Source organism: Scyliorhinus canicula, chromosome 2, assembly GCF_902713615.1.
Source record: "Scyliorhinus canicula chromosome 2, sScyCan1.1, whole genome shotgun sequence".
NCBI classification, from domain to species: domain Eukaryota; kingdom Metazoa; phylum Chordata; class Chondrichthyes; order Carcharhiniformes; family Scyliorhinidae; genus Scyliorhinus; species Scyliorhinus canicula.
This window is the reverse complement of record NC_052147.1, coordinates 145,383,476-145,408,309: the sequence shown is the minus strand read 5'-3', so window position 1 is coordinate 145,408,309 and position 24,834 is coordinate 145,383,476. Positions and strand designations below refer to the sequence as shown.

The 24,834-nt window shown below is 47.1% G+C and overlaps 1 protein-coding gene across 1 annotated transcript in view; it reads right to left on the bottom strand.

The window, feature by feature from the left end:
- LOC119962278 (microtubule-associated protein futsch-like) overlaps positions 1 to 24,834 on the bottom strand; it is a 433,376-nt gene that overhangs the window by 168,312 nt on the left and 240,230 nt on the right. Inside the window, exon 23 of the mRNA XM_038790266.1 lies at positions 2,550 to 2,681. Within this exon, the coding sequence (XP_038646194.1) occupies positions 2,550 to 2,681 (132 nt within the window). The remainder of the gene's footprint in view (positions 1 to 2,549; positions 2,682 to 24,834) is intronic.

Below are 24,834 nucleotides of genomic sequence, written 5' to 3'. Positions count from 1 at the left end.
ACATCTCCCCCACATCAACCTTCTGTTTTATTTACTTATTCCACTCTCTCATTCAGCCTTGCACCATCATCCCTTTCATCACTTATTGCGTGCATCCGTCCACCCTTTCTCCAAGCTTTTCTTTAGTTGCTTTTCTGACTCCCGCTTTCCCCGCATCTCTCCTTGTTCAGCAGCTGTTCTCCAACATCCTCCAGTTCTGATGAAGGGTCATCGACCTGAAATATTACGTCTGTTTCCGTCTCCACAAATACTGCCAGAGTTGTTGCCTGATTCTGGCACTGTCCCTTTCAATTGATAATGAGAAATCTGCCTTGTGTCAGCCCTCAATGCCAGTCTTGCCCATTCCTTTCCCCATTTCAATGATCCTATGAAATGATTCCCCTACATTGCAATCTCTTCCCACTGATTGGGATGCTAATTCTTGGAGGGCTCCCGGTCTCCTTTGCATGGGTGGATTATCTTTCACCTACTGTCCATGACCACTATAGCAACATCAAAACATCCCGGTGCCTTCTAGATACTTGTGTGAGGCATAACCATCCTTCTTAACTTTCCAGGCAGTCAAAATGCACATATGACCATTAGACCATAAGATATCGGAGCAGAATTAGGCCACTCGGCCCATCGAGTCTGCTCCGCATTCAATCATGGCTCATATTTTTCTCATCCCGATTCTCCTGCCTTCTCCCCATAACCCCGATCCCCTTATTAATAAAGAACCTATCTATCTCCGTCTTAAAGACACTCAGTGATTTGGCATCCACAGCCTTCTGCGGCAAAAATGCCCACAGATTCACCACCCTCTGGCTGAAGAAATTCCTCCTAGAATTTACAGTGCAGAAGGTGACCATTTGGCCCATCGAGTCTGCACCGGCCCTTACAAAGAGCACCCTACTCAAGCCCATGTATCTACCCTGTCCCCGTAACCCAGTAACCCCCCACTTAACTTTTTGGACACTAAGGCCAATTTAGCATGGCCAATCCACCTAACCCGCACATCTTTGGAATATGAGAGGAAGCCGGAGCACCCGGAGGAAACCCACGCAGACACGGGGAGAATATGTAGACTCCGCACAGACAATGACCCAGCTGAGAATCGAACCTGGGACCCTGGAGCTGTGAAGCAACTGTGCTCACCAGTATGCTACCGTGCTGCCCTAATTTCTGTTTTGAAGGATCGTCCCTTTAGAAAGCTGCTGGCTGCCTTTAAGATGCTCAAAGTCCAGTTCCCACCATAGGGATACAACAAAGGAAGGGTGTGAGATACACTAGCTGCAAGTCTTACTATTGATGATTGGCCAGCATGTTCATCACTGAACCACTCGAAGGACTTTTGTAGCCACTGTAGCCACCTAAAATGGACACTGAACTAAACAAGATGGAGAATTGCTAAGACTGCAGGGAAAAGCAGTTTAGCCAAGGCAGCAGCCTGCAAACACTCATTTGCATTTTGCAAGCAGCAAAACTAGTTTCTGGCCAGGTGGAAGATCTCAAACCAAAGGTGATAATAGCAAAACGCTTTACATACTAATGAGGCAGTCCAGATCTAGGCACACACAATGGCAACATTTGGGTTTGAATAAGATACTTTAAGTGGATGTCCAGACAGAGCGGCACCAGAAGTATCCACTATAGAAACCGCCCCCGCCATCAAGAGAGACCCTCACATTGGAGGAATTCAAAAGATATCGATTGGGAGTGATCTAATCGATACCTGAAGGTAAAGCCCGCCCAGAAAAAGGCAAGGACATTGGGGACCCCTATAAAAGATAGACCCCCACCCATGGTCCTGTCTGTTGTTTCGTGCTCCGCCTTTGACCAAGAACTCCAACCTGTATCCTGACTCCAGCCGTTGAGCACCAGCCGCCGAACCGTAAGTGCCAATACGACGCTCGCTACGCGAACCAGGCCCTCTAAACCCCCAGTGACCAGCACGCTCTCTGAAGGTTGCAGACCAAGACCGGAACGAAGGCCTCGCTCCCTGACCTTGCCTGTTCCTGTTTAGTTAAGTATTCTGGTCGCTTAGTTTAGTCATAGCTTAGTCCCTTAGCGTGTGCATGCATATTTATTATAATTGTATAATAAATATTGATCGTTTGGAACTTACTAATCGGTGTATCGTTTTATTACTTTGAACCTGACCTTGGAATATTTGTGAGGTGTCTATACGGCATCTGGCGACTCCTGAGCTGAAAATACATACATAGAGCCTAGTAGTGTTAAGCACACGGCCTTTAAACGGAGGCGTGTTAATACACTCCAATAAGCGCGTTTTACACCCACAGCAAAACGTGCAACACTTTATGTATTCCTCAATCTAGCACCCATCATTCCTCATAGAGCTCAAGAATGTTCTCCTGTCCACATTTGATAGACTCTACAGCTTTCTTGCTCTTCACCCTGTCTTTTTCTCAGTCTATATTCATTTAATTGAAATCCCCTACTACTACTGGCCCCTTAATATTCCATTTCTCTGAAATTTGTCAATCGACTTCTTGCTCGATCAATTACTCATTACTCGGCGGTCTTTATAAACACTTCTGTTTTACCCGAGTAGCTGGCAAGAATTCTGAAGATTCTTCTAATTCTGTTTCAGTGTCTGTGGTCATCAATGATATCATCGATGCTATTGAATATCTGCCTTTTTGGCGACTCCCGCTGGACTGTCCTTTTGCACTTTTCTGTATTGAAAAATTAAAAAGGGATAAGTTTTTCATTAAGTTGCACATATGTTTTATTGCTCTGTACCAGCTCCAACAGTGAACATGATGGATCATTCATATCTCCAACATATTTATGCTTTACAAAATAGGATGCAAAGGTAAATATAGAACAATCTGATTTTCAAAACTGGTAACTGCTCCCTGGTGCATTCTCCATGACAATGCCTAAGTGAACAACTGTGAATGTATTTGCAAATCACCATTTGGTAAAACTGAATTGAGTATTGCTGAAGAGAGAAGCATGCTGTTAAAGTTTTTAAATTTACACTCATCAGTACAGAGTCACAAGAATACTCTTGGTAGTTAACTGCTCCCTGTTGCATTCTGCACTGCAAAGCTGCTGCCATCAGAGTCCACTTGCCAGCCAATTGGCACCCTTTCTCATGCAGTGACCTGAATTCTCCACTTCCCAGCCACAGCAAGAATTTTTATCGGGCAGAGAATAGTGCATGATAGAAAAATCACAATTGTCATCTGCACCGATTCCATCGCCGCATTCCAGTCCATTGCTGGTGGCATTATCAAAGTTTGTGCCCCTTGCTGGCGGGTCCATGCAAAATGATCAGTTTTGCGGGTTGGTCACTTCATGTTCCACCCATCCACAATACTCCACCCCTTAGTCACAGGCTTGCTTGCCAGCTTACTGGGAATTGCTTCCAATTCTCGCCGATAGATTGCTGGTTTATTTGCATGTCCTGAATCATGGAACGAATAGCACCACAAGGGAAACATGAATCAGACACATTCAATCCCGGTGAGAACTTAGTCTTCCAAATGACGAATCTAGCCCAGTATAAATTATTGTTCCTTTTGAGATTTGGTATTCTTGTGAATCTGTCCTGATGAGTATAAGACAAAAACCTTCAACTGCATGTATTTTTTCAGCAATATTTATAAATCCTTTTATTAGATTTGTTGAGATTGGTGAGGAGGGGTTTGTCTAATGGATAGAAATTGGAACTAGATGTGAATTATCAACCCAAGTGAGAATTATGTTTGCATGAACTTAAATTAGTTCTACTTTTGTGAAGGTAACTGAAGAACACCCATTCAGTGTCTCAGTCATGCCCTGTGTCCACATGAGAAGATTTCCTTTCTTGTCCTTGTCATGTCCCAGCTGATGTTACTACTGGACAAGTCAGATACTAGGATGGAACCTGGATTGGTAGATCCCAAATTCTACTTTTTTTGAGGTACATGGATGAACAGTTACAGAACTGCCGATGAACTTTTAAAAGATTGAGACATTTATTAAACAAGAATATATTAACTATAATACACTACTCCTTCACGCCAGCCGTACCCTTACAGTGATATACAGATTTTTAAGGATAATACAAGTTACAAAATTTTGCTTACTCTTTAATGTTCTCTGTAAGTGTCTTGCCCATGTAAACCAAGCAGTAAACTGTGGTCAGACACACCACACTTCGACACTTTTTTGTATTTTGTAACTTGACCACAAAATGGTAGTCGAAATGCATTGTAAATAAAGTTAATAAAGCTGATCTTCTTTAGTATATAAAAATAACAGTGCAAAATACAGTATGGACTCAAAAATGGGAGTAGCTAGCTAAACATGGATTGTATTGGATTTGTTTATTGTCACGTGTACCGAGGTACAGTGAAAAGTATTTTTCTGCGAGCAGTTCAACAGATCATTAAGTACATGGGAAGAAAAGGGAATAAAAGAAAATACATAATAGGGCAACACAAGGTATATAATGTAACTACATAATATGCATTGGATGAAGCATACAGGGGTGTAGTGTTAACGAGGTCTGTCCATAAGAGGGTCATTTAGGAGTCTGGTAACAGTGGGTAAGAAGCTGTTTTTGAGTCTGTTTGTGCGTGTTCTCAGATTTCTGTATCTCCTTCCCAATAGAAGAAGTTGGAAGAGTGAGTAAGCCGGGTAGGAGGGGTCTTTGATTATGCTGTCCACTTTGCCCAGGCAGCGGGAGGTATAAATGGAGTCAATGGCAGGTTCGTGAGATGTACTGGTCGGTGTTCACGACTCTCGGAAGTTTCTTGCGGTCCTGGGCCGAGCAGTTGCCATACCAGGCTGTGATGCAGCCAGATAGGATGCTTTCTATGGCGCATCTGTAAAAGTTGGTAAGGGTTAATGTGGACATGCCAAATTTCCTTAGTTTCCTGAGGAAGTATAGGCGCTGTTGTGCTTTCTTGGTGGTAATATCGACGTGGGTGGACCAGGACAGATTTTTGGAGAAGTGCACCCCTAGGAATTTCAAACTGCTGACCAGGGGTGTGTACAGTACTTTGCTTCCTGAAGTCAATGACCAGCTCTTTAGTTTTGCTGGCATTAAGGGAGAGATTATTGTCGCTGCACCACTCCCCTAGGTTCTCTATCTCCCTCCTGTAGTTATTTGTCGTTATTAGAGATCTGGCCTATATGGTCGTATCGTCAGCAAACCTGTAGATGGAATTGGAACCAAATTTTGCCACGCTGTCGTGTGTGTACAGGGAGTATAGTATGGGGCTAAGTATGCAGCCTTGCGGGGCCCCGGTATTGAGGACTATAATGGAGGAGGTACTGTTGTTCATTCTTACTGATTGTGATCTGTTGGTCAGAAAATTGAGGATCCAGTTGCAGAGTGGGGAGCCAAGTCCTAGGTTTTGGAGCTTTGATATGAACTTGGCTGGGATTATGGCACCAAGATAACAGGAACAGAAAGGTTTTGAACTAACAACAGTTAAATACGATTTACACTGGGAACAATAGCTAATGATGTAATTGCACTTGCTGATAATATCAGCAATGGATTTAAATAAGAAGATGCAACTAATGACAATCTATAACACTTTACCCTCCTTAAATTGTAATCCCTTTTAAAAAACAAAATACAATTAAACTAAAGCCTTAATTCAGAAACCTCCTGCTGATCATCACTTACCATCTTTCACCAACTTCTGAATGACCTGTCATTGTTGATTGTCATTTGGCAATCGTGATCCTGCAATTACTGATAAGGCTGGAGGTGATACTGATCGTAACTATTGGGTGGGTTTTTCTGTGCCCCCCCCCCCCCCCCCCCCCGGAAGCGGAATTCCCTGTTCCCGCAGTCGGCCAATGGGGTTCCCTATTGTGGCCACCCCACACTGTCGGAAATCTGCAGACGTGGGGATGTTGCCAGTGGAATGGAGAATCCCGCCATCAGAGAATTCCATTGTTTATCTTTTATTTAACATTATGTCAACTACACAATAGTAGACACAACACTCTACAGAGGACGATTTATCCCCATGCTCTGTTAACATATGATTTAACGTCACCGATCATTTATACCATGTTGTTACATATTCAACGTTAACCCTTTATACCAGAAATTCCGAATCCTCCATGTTGATCAGCACTTGGGGGAGGTACTGAGGGTAGCACAGACACAGGGCGACAATGTTTATCAAGAGTCCTTGGTCACACCACAATTGACTAAGCTGGCTGATTTTGATGGATATCATTGCCAGACGAGAGAATCTAAGCCGTTTCCGTTGCCTTTTCACTGCATTTCTATCTGAGAATCCCCAGCACTGACATCCCAAGTATTACCAGAGACCAAAAACCTATCTCCGCCAGACATATAAAAAGAGGTGCTACTAAAGCAGATCAGATTGTGGGAATTCTGTGGTGAGTAACTCACATTCGGACTGTCCAAAGCCTGCCCAACATCTACAAGGTAAATGTTGGGACTGTGATTAAATACTCTCCACTCACCTTAAGTTGGACAGCTCCAACAACGCCGATCGCCAACAGGAACAAAACAGCCCACTTGTTTGGAAGCCATTACAAACAATTTCACCATTAGATATTGGGGCAGATGGTAGAATTGTGTTCCATCTGCAAGATGCACTTGAGCAACTTGCGAACGCGCCTTCAACAATAGCTTCTGAACCACAACACATAGATACATATATACATAGAAGATAGGAGCAGGAGGAGGCCTTTTGGCCCTTCGGGTGCCATTTATCATGATCATGGCTGATCATCCAACTCAATAGCCTAATCCTGCTTTCTCCCCATAGCCTTTGATCCCATCCGCCCCAAGTGCTATATCCAGCTGCCTCTTGAATATATTCAATGTTTTTGCGTCAACTACTTCCTGTGGTAATGAATTCCACAGGCTCACCACTCTTTGGGTGAAGAAATGTCTCCTCATCTCTGTCCAAAATGGTTTACCCTGAATCCACAGACTGTGACCCCTGGTTCTGGACCCACCCACCATCGGGGACATCTTTCCTGCATCTACCCTGTCTAATCCTGTTAGAATTTTATAAATCTCTACGAGATTCCCCCCTCATTCTTCTGAACCACAGCAAAAACAATCTCAACCCAGTCAATCTCTCCTCATATGACAGTCCCACCATCCCTGGAATCAGTCTGGTAAACCTTTGCTGCACTCCCCTGAGAGCAGGAAATTTGTGACTACGTTGTGATCATCGCAGTACCACTGGTGACTCCTCGCAAATCTGGTGATATTTGACTTAGGTTGTGTATCTGTGCATGAGTGTCCCTGTCCTGAAGTAGAGTCTGCTCGAAGTCCTGGAATCACTCCTTGTTGAAATTCCACAGCGCATTTCCTTCTATTGTGTTATCTGGAAGTTTTGAATCACAGAATCATAGAATATACAGTGCAGAAATGGGCCATTCGCCCCATTGAGTCTGCACGGCCCTTGGAAAGAGCACCCTACTTAAACCCACACCTCCACCCTCTCCCCCTAACTCAGTAACCCCACCTAACCTTTTTGGAGACTAAGACCAATTTAGCATGGCCAATCCACCTAACATGCACATCTTTGGACTGTGGGAAGAAACCGGAGCAGCCAAAGGAAACCCACACAGACGCGGGGAGAGCTTTCAGACACCGAACAGACAGTGACCTAAGCCGGGAATCGAACCCAGGTCCCTGGCGCTGTGAAGCAACAGTGCTAAGCACTGCGCTACCATGCCTCCCCGAGGCTGTCTCCTAGTCATGACGTAGATAAATATGATCTTGGTGCCTGCGAACAACTCTTCCATCGTTCAATTTCACTACCAAAGATACTGAACCCTCTTGGTTAAGAATAACTCCAGGTAGCCAACAATGCTCAGCTTTCAACTTTCTCTTGGCACCCCGGCACTTTTTGTATTCTCCTTCTTGCTGTACTGGTGGCAAACAGCGCCCATAAACCTATAGTTATTTAAATAATGTGACCCGCCACAATTAAAACACTCCACTGTCTTCACTTTTTACTTGCTACTTTTTCTACTTGATGCAGTATACCTATCTGCATGCCCTACTGGCCTTTTAAATATATTTTGCATTATTGGAAGCCAATTTCATATCCTGAGAAAATTTCTAGAGCCTTGAAAATAGAACAAAGAAAATTACAGTACAGTACAGCCCTCCCAGCCTGCGCCGATCCAGATCCTTTATCTAAACCTGTTGCCTATTTTCCAAGGATCTACTTCCCTCTGTTCCCCGCCCATTAATATGTCTGCCTAGATGCATCTTAAATGATGCTATCGTGCCCGCCTCTACCACCTCCGCTGGCAAAGCGTTCCAGGCACCCACCACCCTCTGCGTACAAAACTTCCCACGCACATCTCCCTTAAACTTTCCCCCTCTCACCTTGAACTCGTGACCCCTTGTAATTGACAGCCCCACTCTTGGAAAAAGCTTGTTGCTATCCACCCTGTCCATACCTATCATAATTTTGTAGACTTCAATCAGGTCCCCCCTCAACCTCCGTCTTTCCAACGAAAACAATCCTAATCTAGTCAACATTTCTTCATAGCTAGCACCCTCCATACCAGGCAACATCCTGGTGAACCTCCTCTCCACCATCTCTAAAGCATCCACATACTTCTGGTAATGTGGTGACCAGAACTGCACGCAGTATTCCAAATGTGGCCTAACCAAAGTCATATACAACTGTAACATGACCTGCCGCCTCTTGTACTCAATAGCCCGTCCAATGAAGGCAAGCATACTGTATTGCCTTCTTGACCACTCTATCGACCTGCGTTGCCACCTTCAGGGTACAAAGGACCTGAACTCCCAGATCGCTCTGTACATCAATTTCCCCCAGGACTCTTCCATTGACCGTATAGTCCGCTCTTGAATTATGCATCACCTCGCATTTGCCTGGATTGAACTCCATCTGCCATTTCTCTGCCCAGCTCTCCAATCTATCTATATTTTGTTGTATTCTCTGACCGTTCTCCTCACTATCTGCCACTCCACCAATCTTAGTATGATCTGCAAACTTGCCAATCAGACCACCTATACCTTACTCCAGATCATTTATGTATATCACAAACAACAGTGGTCCGAGCACGGATCCCTGTGGAACACCGCTAGTCACCTTTCTCCATTTTGAGACACTCCCTTCCACCACTACTCTGTCTCCTGTTGCCCAGCCAGTTCTTTATCCATCTAGCTAGTACACCCTGAACCCCATACGACTTCACTTTTTCCATCAACCTGCCATGGGAAAGTTTATCAAACGCCTTACTGAAGTCCATTATATGACATCAACAGCCCTTCCCTCATCAATTAACTTTGTCACTTCCTCAAAGAATTCTATTAGGTTTGTAAGACATGACCTTCCCTGCACAAAACCATGCTGTCTATCACTGATAAGTCTATTTTCTTCCAAATGTGAATGGATCCTATCCCTCAGTATCTTCTCCAACAATTTTCCCTCAGTATCTTCTCCAACAATTCTCCTACCACTGATGTCAAGCTCACAGGTCTATAATTCCCTGGATTATCCCTGCTACCCTCCTTAAACAAAGGGACAACATTAGCAATTCTCCAGTCCTCCAGGACCTCACCCATGCTCAAGGATGCTGCAAAGATATCTCTTAAGGCCCCAGCTATTTTGTCCCTCGCTTCCCTCAGTAACCTGGGATAGATCCCATCCGGACCTGGGGACTTGTCCACCTTAATGACTTTAAGCATACCCAAAACTTCCCCCTTCCTTATGCTGACTTGACCTAGAGTATTTAAACATCCATCCCCAGCCTCAACATCCGTCATGTCCCTCTCCTTGGTGAATACCGATCCAGAGTACTCATTAAGAATCTCACCCATTTCCTCTGACTCCACACATAAATTCCCTCTTTTGTCTTTGAGTGGGCCAATCCTTTCTCTAGTTACCCTTATATACAAATAAAAGGGGATTTTCCTTAACCCTGTTAGCCAAAGTTATTTCATGACCCCTTTTAGCCCTCTTTATTGCGCATTTGAGATTTATCCTACTTTCCCGATATTCCTCCAAAGCTTCATCAGTTTTAAGTCGCCTAGATCTTATGTATGCTTCTTTTTCATCTTAGCTAGTCTCACAATTCCACCCGTCATCCATGGTTCCCTAATCTTGCCATTTCTATCCCTCATTTTCACAGGGACATGTCTGTCCTGCACTCTAATCAACCTTTCCTTAAAAGACTTCCACATTTCAAATGTGGATTTACCTTTAAACAGCTGCTTCCAATCCACATTCCCCAGCTCCTGCCGAATTTTGGTATAGTTGGCCTTCCCCCAATTTAGCACTCTTCCTTTAGGACCACTCTCGTCTTTGTCCATGAGTATTCTAAAACTTACGGAATTGTGATCGCTATTCCCAAAGTAATCACCGACTGAAACTTCAATCACCTGGCCGGGATCATTCCCCAATACCAGGTCCAGTATGGCCCCTTCCCGAGTTGGACTATTTACATACTGCTCGAAAAAATTCCCTGGATGCTCCTTACAAATTCTGCTCCATCTACGCCTCCAACACTACAAAAGTCCCATTCAATGTTGGGGAAGTTAAAATCTCCCATCACGACCACCCTATTGCTCCTACATTTTTCTATAATCTGTCTACACATTTGTACCTCTACTTCACGCTCGCTTTTGGGAGGCCTGTAGTAAAGTCCCAACAATGTTACTGCACCGTTGCTATTTCTTAGCTCTCCCCACATTGCCTCAGTGCTCGAATCCTCCATCGTGCCTTCCTTAATCACAGCTGTGATATCATCTCTAACCAGTAATGCAACTCCTCCACCCCTTTTACCTGCCTCTCTATCCTTCCTGAAGCATCTATACCCTGGGATATTTAGTTTCCAGTCTTGCCCTTCCCTCAACCAAGTCTCAGTAATACCAATAACATCATATTCCCAGGTACTAATCCAAGCCCTAAATTCATCTGCCTTACCTGCTACACTTCTCACATTAAAACAAATGCACCTCAGACCATCTTTCCATTTGCGTTCATCATCTCTTCCCTGTCTATTCTTCTCCTTAGTCACATTGAGTTTATTATCTAGTACCTTACTGGCTTTAGTTGCTGCCTCTTTACTGACCTCTAACTTCCTAATCTGGTTCCCATCCCCCTGCCACATTAGTTTAAAACCTCCCCAACAGTGTTAGCAAAAGCACCCCTAGGACATTGGTTCCAGTCCTGCCCAGGTGTAGACAGTCCGATTTGTAATGGTCCCACCACCGCCAGAACCGGTTCCAATGTCCCAAAAATCTGAACCAATCCCTCCTGCACCATCTCTCAAGCTACGTATTCATTCTGACTATTCTTGAATTTCTACTCTGACTGTCTCGTGGCACAGGTAGGAATCCTGAGATTACTACCTTTGAGGTCCTACTTTTTAACTTATCTCCTAACTCCCTAAATTCTGATGTAGGACCTCATCCCGTTGTTTACCTATATCGTTGGTGCCTATATGCACCATGACAACTGGCTGTTCACCCTCCCCTTTCAGTATGTCCTGCAGCCGATCTGAGACATCCCTGACCCATGCACCCGGGAGGCAACATACCATTCGGGTGTCTCGTTTACGACCACAGAAACGCCTGTCTACTCCCCTTATGATTGAATCCCCTATGACTATAGCCCTGCCAGTCTTTTTACCGCCCTTCTGTGCAACAGAGCCAGCCATGGTGCCATGAGCCTGGCTACTACTGCCTTCCCCTGGTGAGTCATTTCCCCCAACAGTATCCAAATCGGTATACCTGTTTTGGAGGGAGATGACCGCAGGGGACACCTGCACTGCCTTCCTGCTCTTTCTCTGCCTTTTGGTCACCCATTCCCTGTCTCCCTCACCAATCCTAATCTGCTGTGTGACCAACTCACTGAACGTGCTATCCACGACCTCCTCAGCAACGCGGATGCTCCAAAATGAGTCCATCCGCAGCTCCAGAGCCGTCATGCGGTCTAACAGGAGCTGCAGCTGGACACACTTCCCGCACATGAAGGAGTCAGGGGCATGGGCCGCGTCCCTGAACTCCCACATTGAGCACGAGGAGCATAACACGGGTCTGGGATCTCCTGCCATTTTTACACTTTACCTTAACTGAGTACAAATATAATATCAAATAATAAATAAGTGACAGGAAAAAGATTTTACTTACCAATCACAATACTTACCAACACACGAAGAGTTGAATTTCCCCCAGCTACTACTAATTGGAGCACTTTCCTTACCAGCCAATCAGGTCACTGCTTTGCTCTGATGTCACTCTTCAGGACAGACCCCTGGCCACTGCCCCCACCGAAAATCTGAAGGCCGCTTCTCGGGCAGCTGTGTCCCCGCCGCTCTCCTCGCTCTCACTGTGTATCCGCTGCTCTCCTCGCTCTCACTGTGTATCCGCTGCTCTCCTCGCTCTCACTGTGTATCCGCTGCTCTCCTCGCTCTCACTGTGTCCCCGCCGCTCTCCTCGCTCTCACTGTGTCTCCGCCGCTCTCCTCGCTCTCACTGTGTCTCCGCCGCTCTCCTCGCTCTCACTGTGTCTCCGCCGCTCTCCTCGCTCTCACTGTGTCTCCGCCGCTCTCCTCGCTCTCACTGTGTCCCCGTCGCTCTCCTCGCTCTCACTGTGTCCCCGCCGCTCTCCTCGCCCTCACTGTGTCCCCGTCGCTCTCCTCGCGCTCACTGTGTCCCCGTCGCTCTCCTCGCTCTCACTGTGTCCCCGCCGCTCTCCTCGCTCTCACTGTGTCCCCGTCGCTCTCCTCGCTCTCACTGTGTCCCCGCCGCTCTCCTCGCTCTCACTGTGTCCCCGCCGCTCTCCTCGCTCTCACTGTGTCCCCGCCGCTCTCCTCGCTCTCACTGTGTCCCCGTCGCTCTCCTCGCTCTCACTGTGTATCCGCTGCTCTCCTCGCTCTCACTGTGTCCCCGCCGCTCTCCTCGCTCTCACTGTGTCCCCGCCGCTCTCCTCGCTCTCACTGTGTCCCCGTCGCTCTCCTCGCTCTCACTGTGTCCCCGTCGCTCTCCTCGCTCTCACTGTGTCCCCGCCGCTCTCCTCGCTCTCACTGTGTCCCCGTCGCTCTCCTCGCTCTCACTGTGTCCCCGCCGCTCTCCTCGCTCTCACTGTGTCCCCGCCGCACTCCTAGCCCTCACTGTGTCTCCGCCGCTCTCCTCGCGCTCACTGTGCTCCCACCGCTCTCCTCGCTCTCACTGTGTCCCCGCCGCTCTCCTAGCAAATGGTACCGAATGCTGTCCTCATTAATGCCACAAACTGGTCTGTCCTAAAACATGACTTTCAAAACTGCCGCAAACTCGCTATGTACCGAGAGCTGGCACAATTTAGCAACAAAGTTCATTACAGACTGTCCCATCTTCCAAAAGTGAATTTGACATTTGAAATCTTGTACAATTACTGAGGCCTTAGGATTGTGGTGATTCCGAATGAGTGTAACTAAATCTACAAATTATATGTTGCCCAGTTTCTGTGCTATAGCTAAATTTCTTATGAGCTTGTAAGTTTTTGCACCACACACACTCAGGAGAATTGAGTGCTTTCTAGCCTCTTCAAGATGGCATCAGAGCATGGCGACTCTCTGTGAGCCCTCCTCCACAGATCATTTTCCTATATCTATTATAACCCTACCAACCTTTTAAAACATAATTCTAACATTATCTTTTATGTTTACTTACAGGTCTGGAGATCATCCGACATCTGAGGACTGGCCCACATGACTTGACATGACCCAGCCTGGCATGTCTCCTCCAGTGACCTGACCATGACCTTGACCTGGAAGCGGAAGAGATCACATGGAGGGGCCTGACCCCGACCTCACGTACGAATTGACCTGGCTCCTGGAGCGCCCAACCCAGCCTAGGAAGCACCTCCGGCCCCGCAGCACCAGACGGGGCTCTCAGAACGCCAGACCTGGCCCCAGACGAAAAGACCCGATCTGATCTGGAGAGGCCTGCCCAGTGTCCTAACCTACCAGAAGATGGAGAAGAGTAGTATCGACATTGAGGTCCCACCAGGGAAACCAGGGATGCATGTGATAAAGGAACATTTGTGATCATGGGTGACTTTAATCTGCATATAGATTGGGTGAATCAAATTAGCCACAGTACGATAGAGGGGGAATTTCTGGAGTACATACGAGATGAGTTTTCTGGACCAGTATGTTGAAGAACCAACAAGGGAACAGACCATCTTGGACTGGGTGTGGTACAATGAGTAAGGATTAGTTGACAATCTAGTTGTGAGAGAACCCTTGGGGATGAGTGACCATAATATGGTTGAATTCTTTATCAAGGTGAATAGTGAAGTCGGTGATTCTGAGACCAAGGTCCTGAACTTCAATAAAGGTAACTATGATGGTATGAGGCATGAGCATGCTAACACGGACTGGGAAACATTACTGAAAAGAAGGACAATGGACAGGCAATGGCAGGCATTCAAGGAACGAATAGGTGATCTCCAAAAGTTGTTTACTCCTATTTGGCACAAGAGTAGAAAGGGAACTGTGACCAAACCATGCCTTACAAGGGAAATTAGAGATAGTATTAGATTCAAAGAAGAGGCATACAAATTAGCAACTGCTCGGCCCAGGACCGCAAGAAACTTCAGGGAGTCGTGAATACCGCCCAGTCCATCACACAAATCTGCCTCCCATCCATTGACTCCATCTACACCTCACGCTGCCTGGGGAAAGCGGACAGCAAAATCAAAGATCCCTCCCACCCGGCTAACTCACTCTTCCAACTTCTTCCATCGGGCAGGAGATACAGAAGTCTGAGAAAACGCACAAACAGACTCAAAAACAGCTTCTTCCCCACCGTCACCAGAATCCTAAATGACCCTCTTATGGACTGACCTCATTAACACTACATCCTGTATGCTTCATCTGATGCCGGTGCTTATGTAGTTACATTGTATATCTTGTGTTGCCCTATTATGTATTTTCTTTTATTCCCTTTTCTTCCCATGTACTTAATGATCTGTTGAGCTGCTTGCAGAAAAATACTTTTCACTGTACCTCGGTACACGTGACAATAAACAAATCCAATCCAATCCAATCCAATAAAGTTAAAGCGCATAGGATTACAAGTAGTGTCTTGAGGTGGATAGAAAGCTGGTTAATAGACAGGAAGCAAAAAGTTGGAATAAATGGGACTTTTCCTGATTGGCAGGCAGTGATGAGTGGGGTACCACAGGGATCTGTGCCAGGACCCCAAATGTTCACATTATATATTAATGATTTGGACGAGGGAACTAAATGTATTATCTCCAAATTTGCAGATAATATAAAGTTGGGTGAGAGGGTGAGCTGTGAGGAGGTTGCATAGATGCTTTAGTTGGATTTGGATGGGATGAGTGAGTGCCACATGCATGGCAGATGCAGTATCATGTGGGAAAATGTGATGTTATCCGCTTCGGTAGCAAAATAAGAACACATTATTATTTGAATGGGTGTACATTGAGAGAGGTGATACTCAGCGAGACCTTGGTTTCCTCGTGCATCAGTCGCTGAATGTAAGAGCGCAGGTACAGCAGGCAGTAAAGAAGGCAAATGTGTGTTGGCTTTCATAGTGAGATGATTTGACTATAGGAATGAGATGTTTTATTGCAATTGTATAGGGCATTGGTGAGCCCACACCTGGAGTATTGTGTGTAGTTTTGGTGTCCTTATCTGAAGAAGGATGTTCTTGCCTTGGAGGGAAAGCAGCAAAGGTTTACCAGGCTGATTCCTGGGATGGCGGGACTGTCAGATGAGGAGAGACTAAATTGGTTAGGTTTACCAGGGCTGGTTTAGCTCACTGGGCTAAATCGCTGGCTTTTAAAGCAGACCAAGCTAGCCAGCAGCATGGTTCGATTCCTGTACCAGCCTCCCCGGACAGGTGCCGGAATGTGGCGACTAGGGGCTTTTCACAGTAACTTCATTGAAGCCTACTCGTGACAATAAGCAATTTTCATTTCATTTCATTACATTCATTGGAGTTTAGAAGAGTGAGAGGAGATCTCATAGAAACTTACAAAATTCTAAGAGGATCAGACAGGGTAGATTCAGAAAGAATGTTCCCGATGGTGGGGGGAGTCCAGAACTAGGGGTCATAGTTTGAGGATGAGAGGTAAAATCTTTAGGGCTGAGGTGTGGAGAAATTTCTTAACCCAGAGAGTGATGAATCTGTGGTGTTTGCTGCCACAGAAAGTAGTTGAGGCCAAAACATTGTGTAATTTCAAGAAGGAATTAGATATAGCTCTTGGTGTTAGGAATGGGTTATGAGACATTCCAATTACTTGTCAAATTGATGTTAAGTATCCAATAATTGACACTGATTATGTAAAGGGGTTGCAGGTGGCACTTATCGTTTGTGGTGTGGTGATAGAGTTTTGTATAAATAGAGAGTGTTCAAGGAAAATAAAGGTGTTGGGGAAGGAACTGAACTCTTGATTCTTTACTCAACAGCAGCCAGAAGCTAAGAGTTGGGGCGAAAGGGATTAAGGGATATGGGGGGAAGGCGGGTTCGGGGTATTGAACTTGATAATTAGACATGATCATAATGAATGGCCAAGCAGGCTTGAAGGGCCGAATGACCTCAACCTGCTTCTATTTTCTATGTTTTTATGCTTACTCCAAAACCTGATCTCAGGAACGACACCCGACCACCAATGCTAGAAACGAACACATGAAACAACCAGCGCCCAGGAACCCGCCAGGTGCAACCATTTACTTGCAGATGGTCAGAATTCACTTATCAGATCCCAGGACCATCCAGAAGCAGCGGCTGACCTAGGAAGCAAGGGTAATGTGGCAGTTTGCAGGAGAGGCTAAAACAACACGGTTTCAAATCTACTCTCCCCAGCATACACCTGGCAAACATCCAAGCGATGAAAAACAAGCTGGATGAGCTTAATGCTGGACTTACCTCTCAGAGAGAAGTGAGAGACTGCTGTGTGCTCTGTTTCACAGAGACATGGCTCACTCCTGTCTCACTGGACTACCATACAACCTGACCGCTTCTCAACACACCGAACGGACCGCACTGTGTCATCAGGCAAAGTAAAGGGTGGAGGGGTTTGCCTCATCAACGCATTCTGGTGCTCGGATGTGGCGACCTTGGCGAACTACTGCACCCCAGACCTGGAATGCCTGACTGCGAAGTGCCACCAATACTACCTTCCATGGGAGTTCACTTCTGCCATCAGCACAGTGGTCTACATCCCACCCCAGGCGGAAGTGAAGAAGGCGCTTGATGAATTGTACACCGCTAAAAATAATAATGAAACAGAATACCCGGAGGCCTTGTTCATCATGGCTGGGGACTTCAACCATGCCAACCTTAAGAGTGTAATGCCAAAATTCCACCAACACATTTGTCCCACAAGTGTCCCAACATAATAATTTTTAATAATCTTTATTAGTGTCACAAGTAGGCTGACATTAACACGGCAATAATGTTACTGCGAAAAGCCCCTAGTCGCCACACTCCGACGCCTGTTCGGGTACACCGAGGGAGAATTCAAAATGTCCAATTCACCTAACAAGCGTATCTTTCGGGACTTGTGGGAGAAAACTGGAACACCCAGAGGAAACCCATGCAGACACGGGGAGAACGTGCAGACTTCGCACAGACGTGACGCAAGCTGGGAATCGAACCAGGGTCCCTGGTGCTGTGAAGCAGATGTGCTAACCACTGTGCTACCGTGGTGCCCACATCCTTGACCACTGCTACACAAATGTTAAGGATGCCTACCGATCCATCCCCCGAACGCACTTCGGAAAATAGGACCAGGGCTCCTTCTCCCGGCATATAAACAAAAACCTCAGCAGGAGAATCCAATTAAGGTCATGCAATGTTAACAGAAGAGCTCCTATGCGACTGCTTGGAGTCAGTTGACTAGTCCATATTCAAGAACACAATGGCCAACCTAAACGGGTACGCCACCACCGTTAAGACTTCATCAGTAAATATGTAGAAAATTGCGTGCCAAAGAAGTTAGTATGTGCATTTCCCAACCGGAAACCAGTTTAACCAGGAGATTCACTCCCTACTGACGCATTCAAGAAAGGCGACCCTGACCTATACAAGAAATCAAAGTACAACCTCTGCAAAATCATCAGGGATGCCAAGGGACAATATCAGCGTAAGCTTGAGTCAGAGACAAATGATATAAACTCTCGTTGGTTGTAGCAAGGCTAAAACAACAAAACGGCTACAAAGCAAAGCCAAGTAAGAATTCTTGTGTCAAGCAGGAAACCAACAAACCATTGTCAACTTCCCCAACAGCCTTGGAAACACCCATACCTTCCGTCACAGCCTCCAAAGTCAGACCAGCCTTCTTGAAAGTGAATTCTTAGAAGGCAACGGGTCCTGACGGAGTTCCTAGGCATGCACTCATATCCTTCACGGACCAACTGGTGGTTGTGTCCGCGGACATCTTCAACCTCTCCCTACTCCATTCTGATGTTCCCACCTGCTTCAAGAAGACCACCATCATATCGGCGCCAAAGAAGAACCAGGCAACATGTCTCAACGACTACCATCTGGTGGCCTTAACACCTATCATTATGAAGTGCTTTGAGCAGTTGGTTATGAGACATAGCAACTCCATATTCCCAGAATGCCTTGATCCACTGCAATTCGCATACCACCACCACACATGGTCCACAGCAGACGCCATTTCCCTGGCCCTACACTCATCCCTGGAGCAACTTGACAACAAGGACTCCTACGTCAGACTCCTATTCATTGACTGACCACAATCAGTAAAGATAAACAACAACACATTTGTTGGTCGTGTGATAGAACAAAGAAAAGTACAGCACTTATGGAGTTGGCATCCTGTGGAGGAGGAGGACACTCGCCATAAAATTGGACACCCATGAAGAGGACACCCATCATGAGGAGGACGATGGCCATGAAGGTCGCAGCAGCCCAGAACCTTTATGCAACTTTCATTCCAGGGCTCGAGCAAGGACTTGTTTTTTTTAAATTTAGAGTACCCAATTCTTTTGTTTTCATTTTAGGGGCAATTTAGCGTTGCCAATCCACCTATCTGCACTTTTTTTGGGTTGTGGGGGTGAGACCCATGCAGACGTGGGGAGAATGTGCAAACTCTACACGGCAGTGACCCGGGACCAGGATCAAATCTAGGCCCTCGGTGACGCGAGGCAGCAGTGCTAACCACTGCACCACCCGTCGAGCGAGGGCTTGTGCGTAATATCACAAGCTACAGCCCACAGGTGCATCCATGAGATCCGGGTGCCCTGTATGCCCAGCCATCAGACTTTATCAACTTTGAGCTGGACCAATCCCACCAAGATGCTTGAGCTGCTGTATTCTCTGCCATCGCCGGGATGCCCCAGGTCCAGGGTGTAATAGATGGCACACATGACACCTTCAATGCACTGGGGCATCAGGCTCGATGGACCAACATTGGATTCTGGTCGTCCTGGTCATGCTGTCTTCATTGACAGCCGCTGCCTCTGCCATACTAGGCCCAAAAAGCAGCTCGCCGTGTCGCAACATGGTTGTTGAAAGCCGGGAGACCGTACTCCAGGTCTCACAAGGCCTCGTGAAATGCAACACAATCTCGCAAGACATTGCAATGTGGCAAATCTGCATATGTGAGCGAGGGGGGTGTAAATGGGGTGGCGGAGTTGCGCTACTGGTTAGGGAGAATATCACAGCTGTCCTACGGGAGGACACCTCAGAGGGCAGTGAGGCTATATGGGTACAAATCAGGAATAAGAAGGGTGCAGTCACAATGTTGGGGGTTTACTACAGGCCTCCCAACAGCCAGCGGGAGATAGAGGAGGAGATATGTAGACAGATTTTGGAAACGAGTAAAATAAACAGGGTTGTTATGATGGGAGACTTCAACTTCCCCAATATTGACTGGGACTCACTTAGTGCTCGGGGCTTGGATGGGGAAGAGTTTGTTAGGAGCATCCAGGAGGGCTTCTTAAAACAATATGTAGATAGTCCAACTACGGAACGGGCAGTACTGGACCTGGTATTGGGGAATGAGCCCAGCCAGGTGGTAGAAATTTCAGTAGGGGAGCATTTCGGGAAGAGTGACCACAATTCAGTAAGTTTTAAAGTGCTGGTGGACAAGGATAAGAGTGGCCCGAGGGTGAATGTGCTAAATTGGGGGAAGGCTAATTATAACAATATTAGGTGGGAACTGAAGAACATAGATTGGGGGCGGATGTTTGAGGGGAAATCAACATCTGACATGTGGGAGGCTTTCAAATGTCAGTTGTAAGGAATTCAGGACAGGCATGTTCCTGTGCGGAAGTAGGATAAATACGGCAAATTTCGGGAACATTGGATAACGAGAGATATTATAGGCCCCGTCAAAAAGAAAAAGGAGGCATTTGTAAGGGCTAGAAGGCTGGGAACAGTGGAAGCCTATGTGGAATATAAGGAAAGTAGGAAGGAACTTAAGCAAGGAGTCAGGAGGGCTAAAAGGGGTCACGAAAAGTCATTGGCAAATAGGGTTAAGAAAAATCCCAAGGCTTTTTACACATACATAAAAAGCAAGGGAGTAGCCAGGGAAAGGATTGGCCCACTGAAGGATAGGCAAGGGAATCTATGTGTGGAGCCAGAGGAAAGTGGCGAGGTACTAAATGAATGCTTTGCATCAGTATTCACCAAAGAGAAGGAATTGGTGGATGTTGAGTCTGGAGAAGGGTGTATAGGTAGCCGGGGCCACATTGAGATCCAAAAAGACGAGGTATTGGGCATCTTGAAAAATATTAAGGTAGATAAGTCCCCAGGGCCAGATGGGATCTACCCCAGAATACTGAAGGAGGCTAGAGAGGAAATTTCTGAGGCCTTGACAGAAATCTTTGGATCCTCACTGTCTTCAGGTGATGTCCCGGAGGACTGGAGAATAGCCAGTGTTGTTCCTTTGTTTAAGAAGGGTCACAAGGATAATCCAGGGAACTACAGGCGGGTGAGCCTTACGTCAGTGGTAGGGAAATTACTGGAGAGAATTCTTCGAGACAGGATCTACTCCCATTTGGAAGCAAATGGACGTATTAGCGAGAGGCAGCATGGTTTTGTGAAGGGGAGGTCATGTCTCACTAACTTGATAGAGTTTTTTGAAGAGGTCACAAAGATGATTGATGCAGGTAGGGCAGTGGATATATGGACTTCAGTAAGGCCTTTGACAAGGTCCTTCATGGCAGACTTACAAAAGGTGAAGTCACACGGGATCAGGGGTGAGCTGGCAAGATGGATACAGAACTGGCTAGGTCATAGAAGGCAGAGAGTAGCAATGGAAGGGTGCTTTTCTAATTGGAGGGCTGTGACTAGTGGTGTTCCGCAGGGATCAGTGCTGGGACCTTTGCTGTTCGTAGTGTATATAAATGATTTGGAGGAAAATGTAACTGGTCTGATTAGTAAGTTTGCAGACAACACAAAGGTTGGTGGAATTGTGGATAGCGATGAGGACTGTCAGAGGATACAGCAGGATTTAGATCATTTGGAGACTTGGGCGGCGAGATGGCAGATGGAGGTTAATCCGGACAAATGTGAGGTAATGCATTTTGGAAGGTCAAATGAAGGTAGGGAATATACAGTGAATGGTAGAACCCTCAAGAGTATTGAAAGTCAGAGAGATCTAGGTGTACAGGTCCACAGGTCACTGAAAGGGGCAATACAGGTGGAGAAGGTAGTCAAGAAGGCATACGGCATGCTTGCCTTCATTGGCCAGGGCATTGAGTATAGGAATTGGCAAGTCATGTTGCAGCTGTATAGAACCTTAGTTAGGCCACACTTGGAGTATAGTGTTCAATTCTGGTCGCCACACTACCAGAAGGATGTGGAGGCTTTAGAGAGGGTGCAGAAGTGATTTACCAGGATGTTGCCTGGTGTGGAGGGCATTAACTATGAGGAGCGGTTGAATAAACTCGGTTTGTTCTCACTGGAACAACGGAGTTTGAGGGGCGACCTGATAGAGGTCTACAAAATTATGAGGGGCATAGACAGAGTGGATAGTCAGAGACTTTTTCCCACGGTAGAGGGGTCAATTACTAGGGGGCATAGGTTTAAGGTGCGAGGGGCAAAGTTTAGAGGAGATGTACGAAGAAAGTTTTTTTACACAGAGGGCAGTGGGTGCCTGGAACTCGCTGCCGGAGGAGGTGGTGAAGCAAGGACGATAGTGACATTTAAAGGGCATCTTGACAAATACATGAATAGGATGGGAATAGAGGGATATGGACCCAGGAAGTGTAGAAGATTTTAGTGTAGATGGGCAGCATGGTCGGCACAGGCTTGGAGGGCCGAAGGGCCTTTTCCTGTGCTGTACTGTTCTTTGATCTTTTGACTGCCAGCTGGCATGGGCACTGCCAGGTTGGCACTGCCAAAGTGCCCAGATGGCACTGCCAGGTGACATGGGCATTTTTTGTGCCTGTGTGATCAGGCTGGGTTGCCCGATGTGGGTGTTGGGGGGGGCAGGGGGACTGGTGACACTCCCATGTTTCGTTCGGCCTGGGGGAAAAGTCGGCATTGTTTGGGGGACATCGCTAGAATGGGGAGCTTACCACTGTACAAAGCAGGGCTATGGGCGGCCTCGGCCGCGCATTCCCGTATTCAGGCCCCTCATTCAATATGAGTCACATTGAACAGCCAGGGTTTCTCGGCACTGTGAGTGCCGGGAAACACACGACTAAACGCGCTCGCTCAGGGACTTTGTTCTCTTTTGGGAGAATCATGTCCATTATCTTTTCCAGGTGCAGACCCTCCGCCAAGTCACTCAGTCACACCATCGCTTTCGGTGGCTTTCAGTCCCACCACCGTAATAATATTCTACCTCCTGGCTATCAGGGAGGCAAAGGCCAACACGTCGGCCTATCTCCCCACCTGCACTCCCAGATCCTCCGAAACTCCAAATATTGCCATCCACGGGCTCAGAGCCATCTTCACCTGCAGTACTTTCATCATAATTCCTGCAAAGCCCTCCCGAAACTCCTCCAACATTGGGAATGCCCAAGACCTGTGGATATGATTTGTCGGTCCTCTTGAACACCACTTGCAAGATTTAAGTCTATAGATTCAGTCTTTGTGGTGGGCGACGAATTCTTGTCGATCGCCACAGAGGTGGAGGGGGGGGGGGGGGGGGGGGGGGGGGGGGGCGCCGGCACCTGGACAGGTGGGATGGCTGCCATCTCGGTGGCCTTGTGGACAGGTGGGATCGTGCCAGATTGGTGCAAGATGTCTGGAGAAGGCATGATGACGTGTGGAGAAGTGTGATCGGGTGATGGACAGGGAACTTTACGCAGCGCCCTCCTGTTGCGCCGTAAAATGGAGCCATCAGCCATTTGGACAATGAAAGACCTGGGAGCAGCCTGTCTGACGACAACAGCTGGGGCTGGCCAACCTCCTTCAGGCAACTGAACACGAACAACATCGTCTGGAGCCAGCGCAGGCAGATCCGTGGTATGAGCATCATACATGATCTTTTGCTGGTCCCTGGATCGCTGCGCCTTCTGCAGCACCGTGAGGTGGTCAAGGCCTTGAACATGGATGGCTGGAACAGTCGTCCTCAGGTTGAGGTTCCTGAGCAACTGTTCCGGAGACAAACCAGTGGACAGAGGGGTTGCCCTGTATGCCAATAGCGCCAGGTTGAAATCTGAGGCTGAGTGCAGCCTTGCACAGCAACCGCTTGACAATATGGGCCCCTTTCTCGGCCTTCCCATTTGATTGCGGGTATTGGGGACTGGATGTGATATGACTGAAGTGGTAGGATCGTGCAAAGTCGGACCACTCTTGGCTGTATAAACATGGACCGTTGTCACTCATTACTGTGAGTGGTATCCCGTGCCTGGCAAATGTCTCTTTGCAGGCTTTGATGACGCACTTGGACATGAGGTCTGACAGTTTCACCACTTCTGGGTAGCTGGAGAAGTAGTTGACCAGGAGCACGTAATCACGGCCATTGGTGCGAAAGAGGTCTATCCCCACCTTGGACCACAAAGAGGTCAAGATCTCATGCTGTTGCAGCGTTTCCTTGGGCTGAGCTGGTTGAAACTTCTGGCATGTTGTGCAGTTGAGGACCGTGTTGGCAATGTCCTGGCTGACGCCAGTAAACTGCCTGCCGAGCTCTGCGTCGACATTTCTCAACCCCCAGGTGACCCTCATGGATCTGTCTGAGCACCATGTTTTGCATGCTTTGGGGAATGACAATTCTATCAAGTTTAAGAAGGATCCCCTCAACAACCGTCAGCTCGTCCTTAACGTTGAAGAACTGGGGCACTGCCCCTTTTTCCAGCCATGGGCGAGGTGCTTCGTCATGGCAGTTTCTTTGCGTATTTATATAACTCGTTCATTAGTGGCTGGGAGGTTGCTGGCACACAGCTGCACCTGTGCTTCAATGTGGCGAATGAAGTCGCCCTGTTCACACGGCGTGGTGACGGATCGGGATAGGGCATCCGCGACGATCAGCTCCTTACCCGGTGTGTAGACAAGTTCTAAGTCATATCGGCGGAGACAAAGAAGAATTCGCTGCAGCCGAGGTATCATATCATTAAAACCTTTTGGATTATGTGGACTAAAGGCTTGTGGTCTGTTTCCACCATGAACTTTGGCAGGCCGTATACGTAGTCATGAAACTTGACTATTCCTGTCAGGAGACCCAAGCACTCCTTTTCGATCTGGGCATACCGTTGTTCGGTCGGAGTCATGGCCCAGGAGGCATATGCCACTGGAGCCCAGGACGAGGAGTCGTCTCGCTGGAGGAGCACCGCCCCAATGCTATCCTGGCTAGCGTCTGCGGATACCTTGGTATCCTTAGTTGGGTCAAGGAATGCCAGTACTGAGGCTGTGGTGAGCTTCGCCTTCAGCTCAAGCCACTCTGCTTGAAGCCACTGGAAC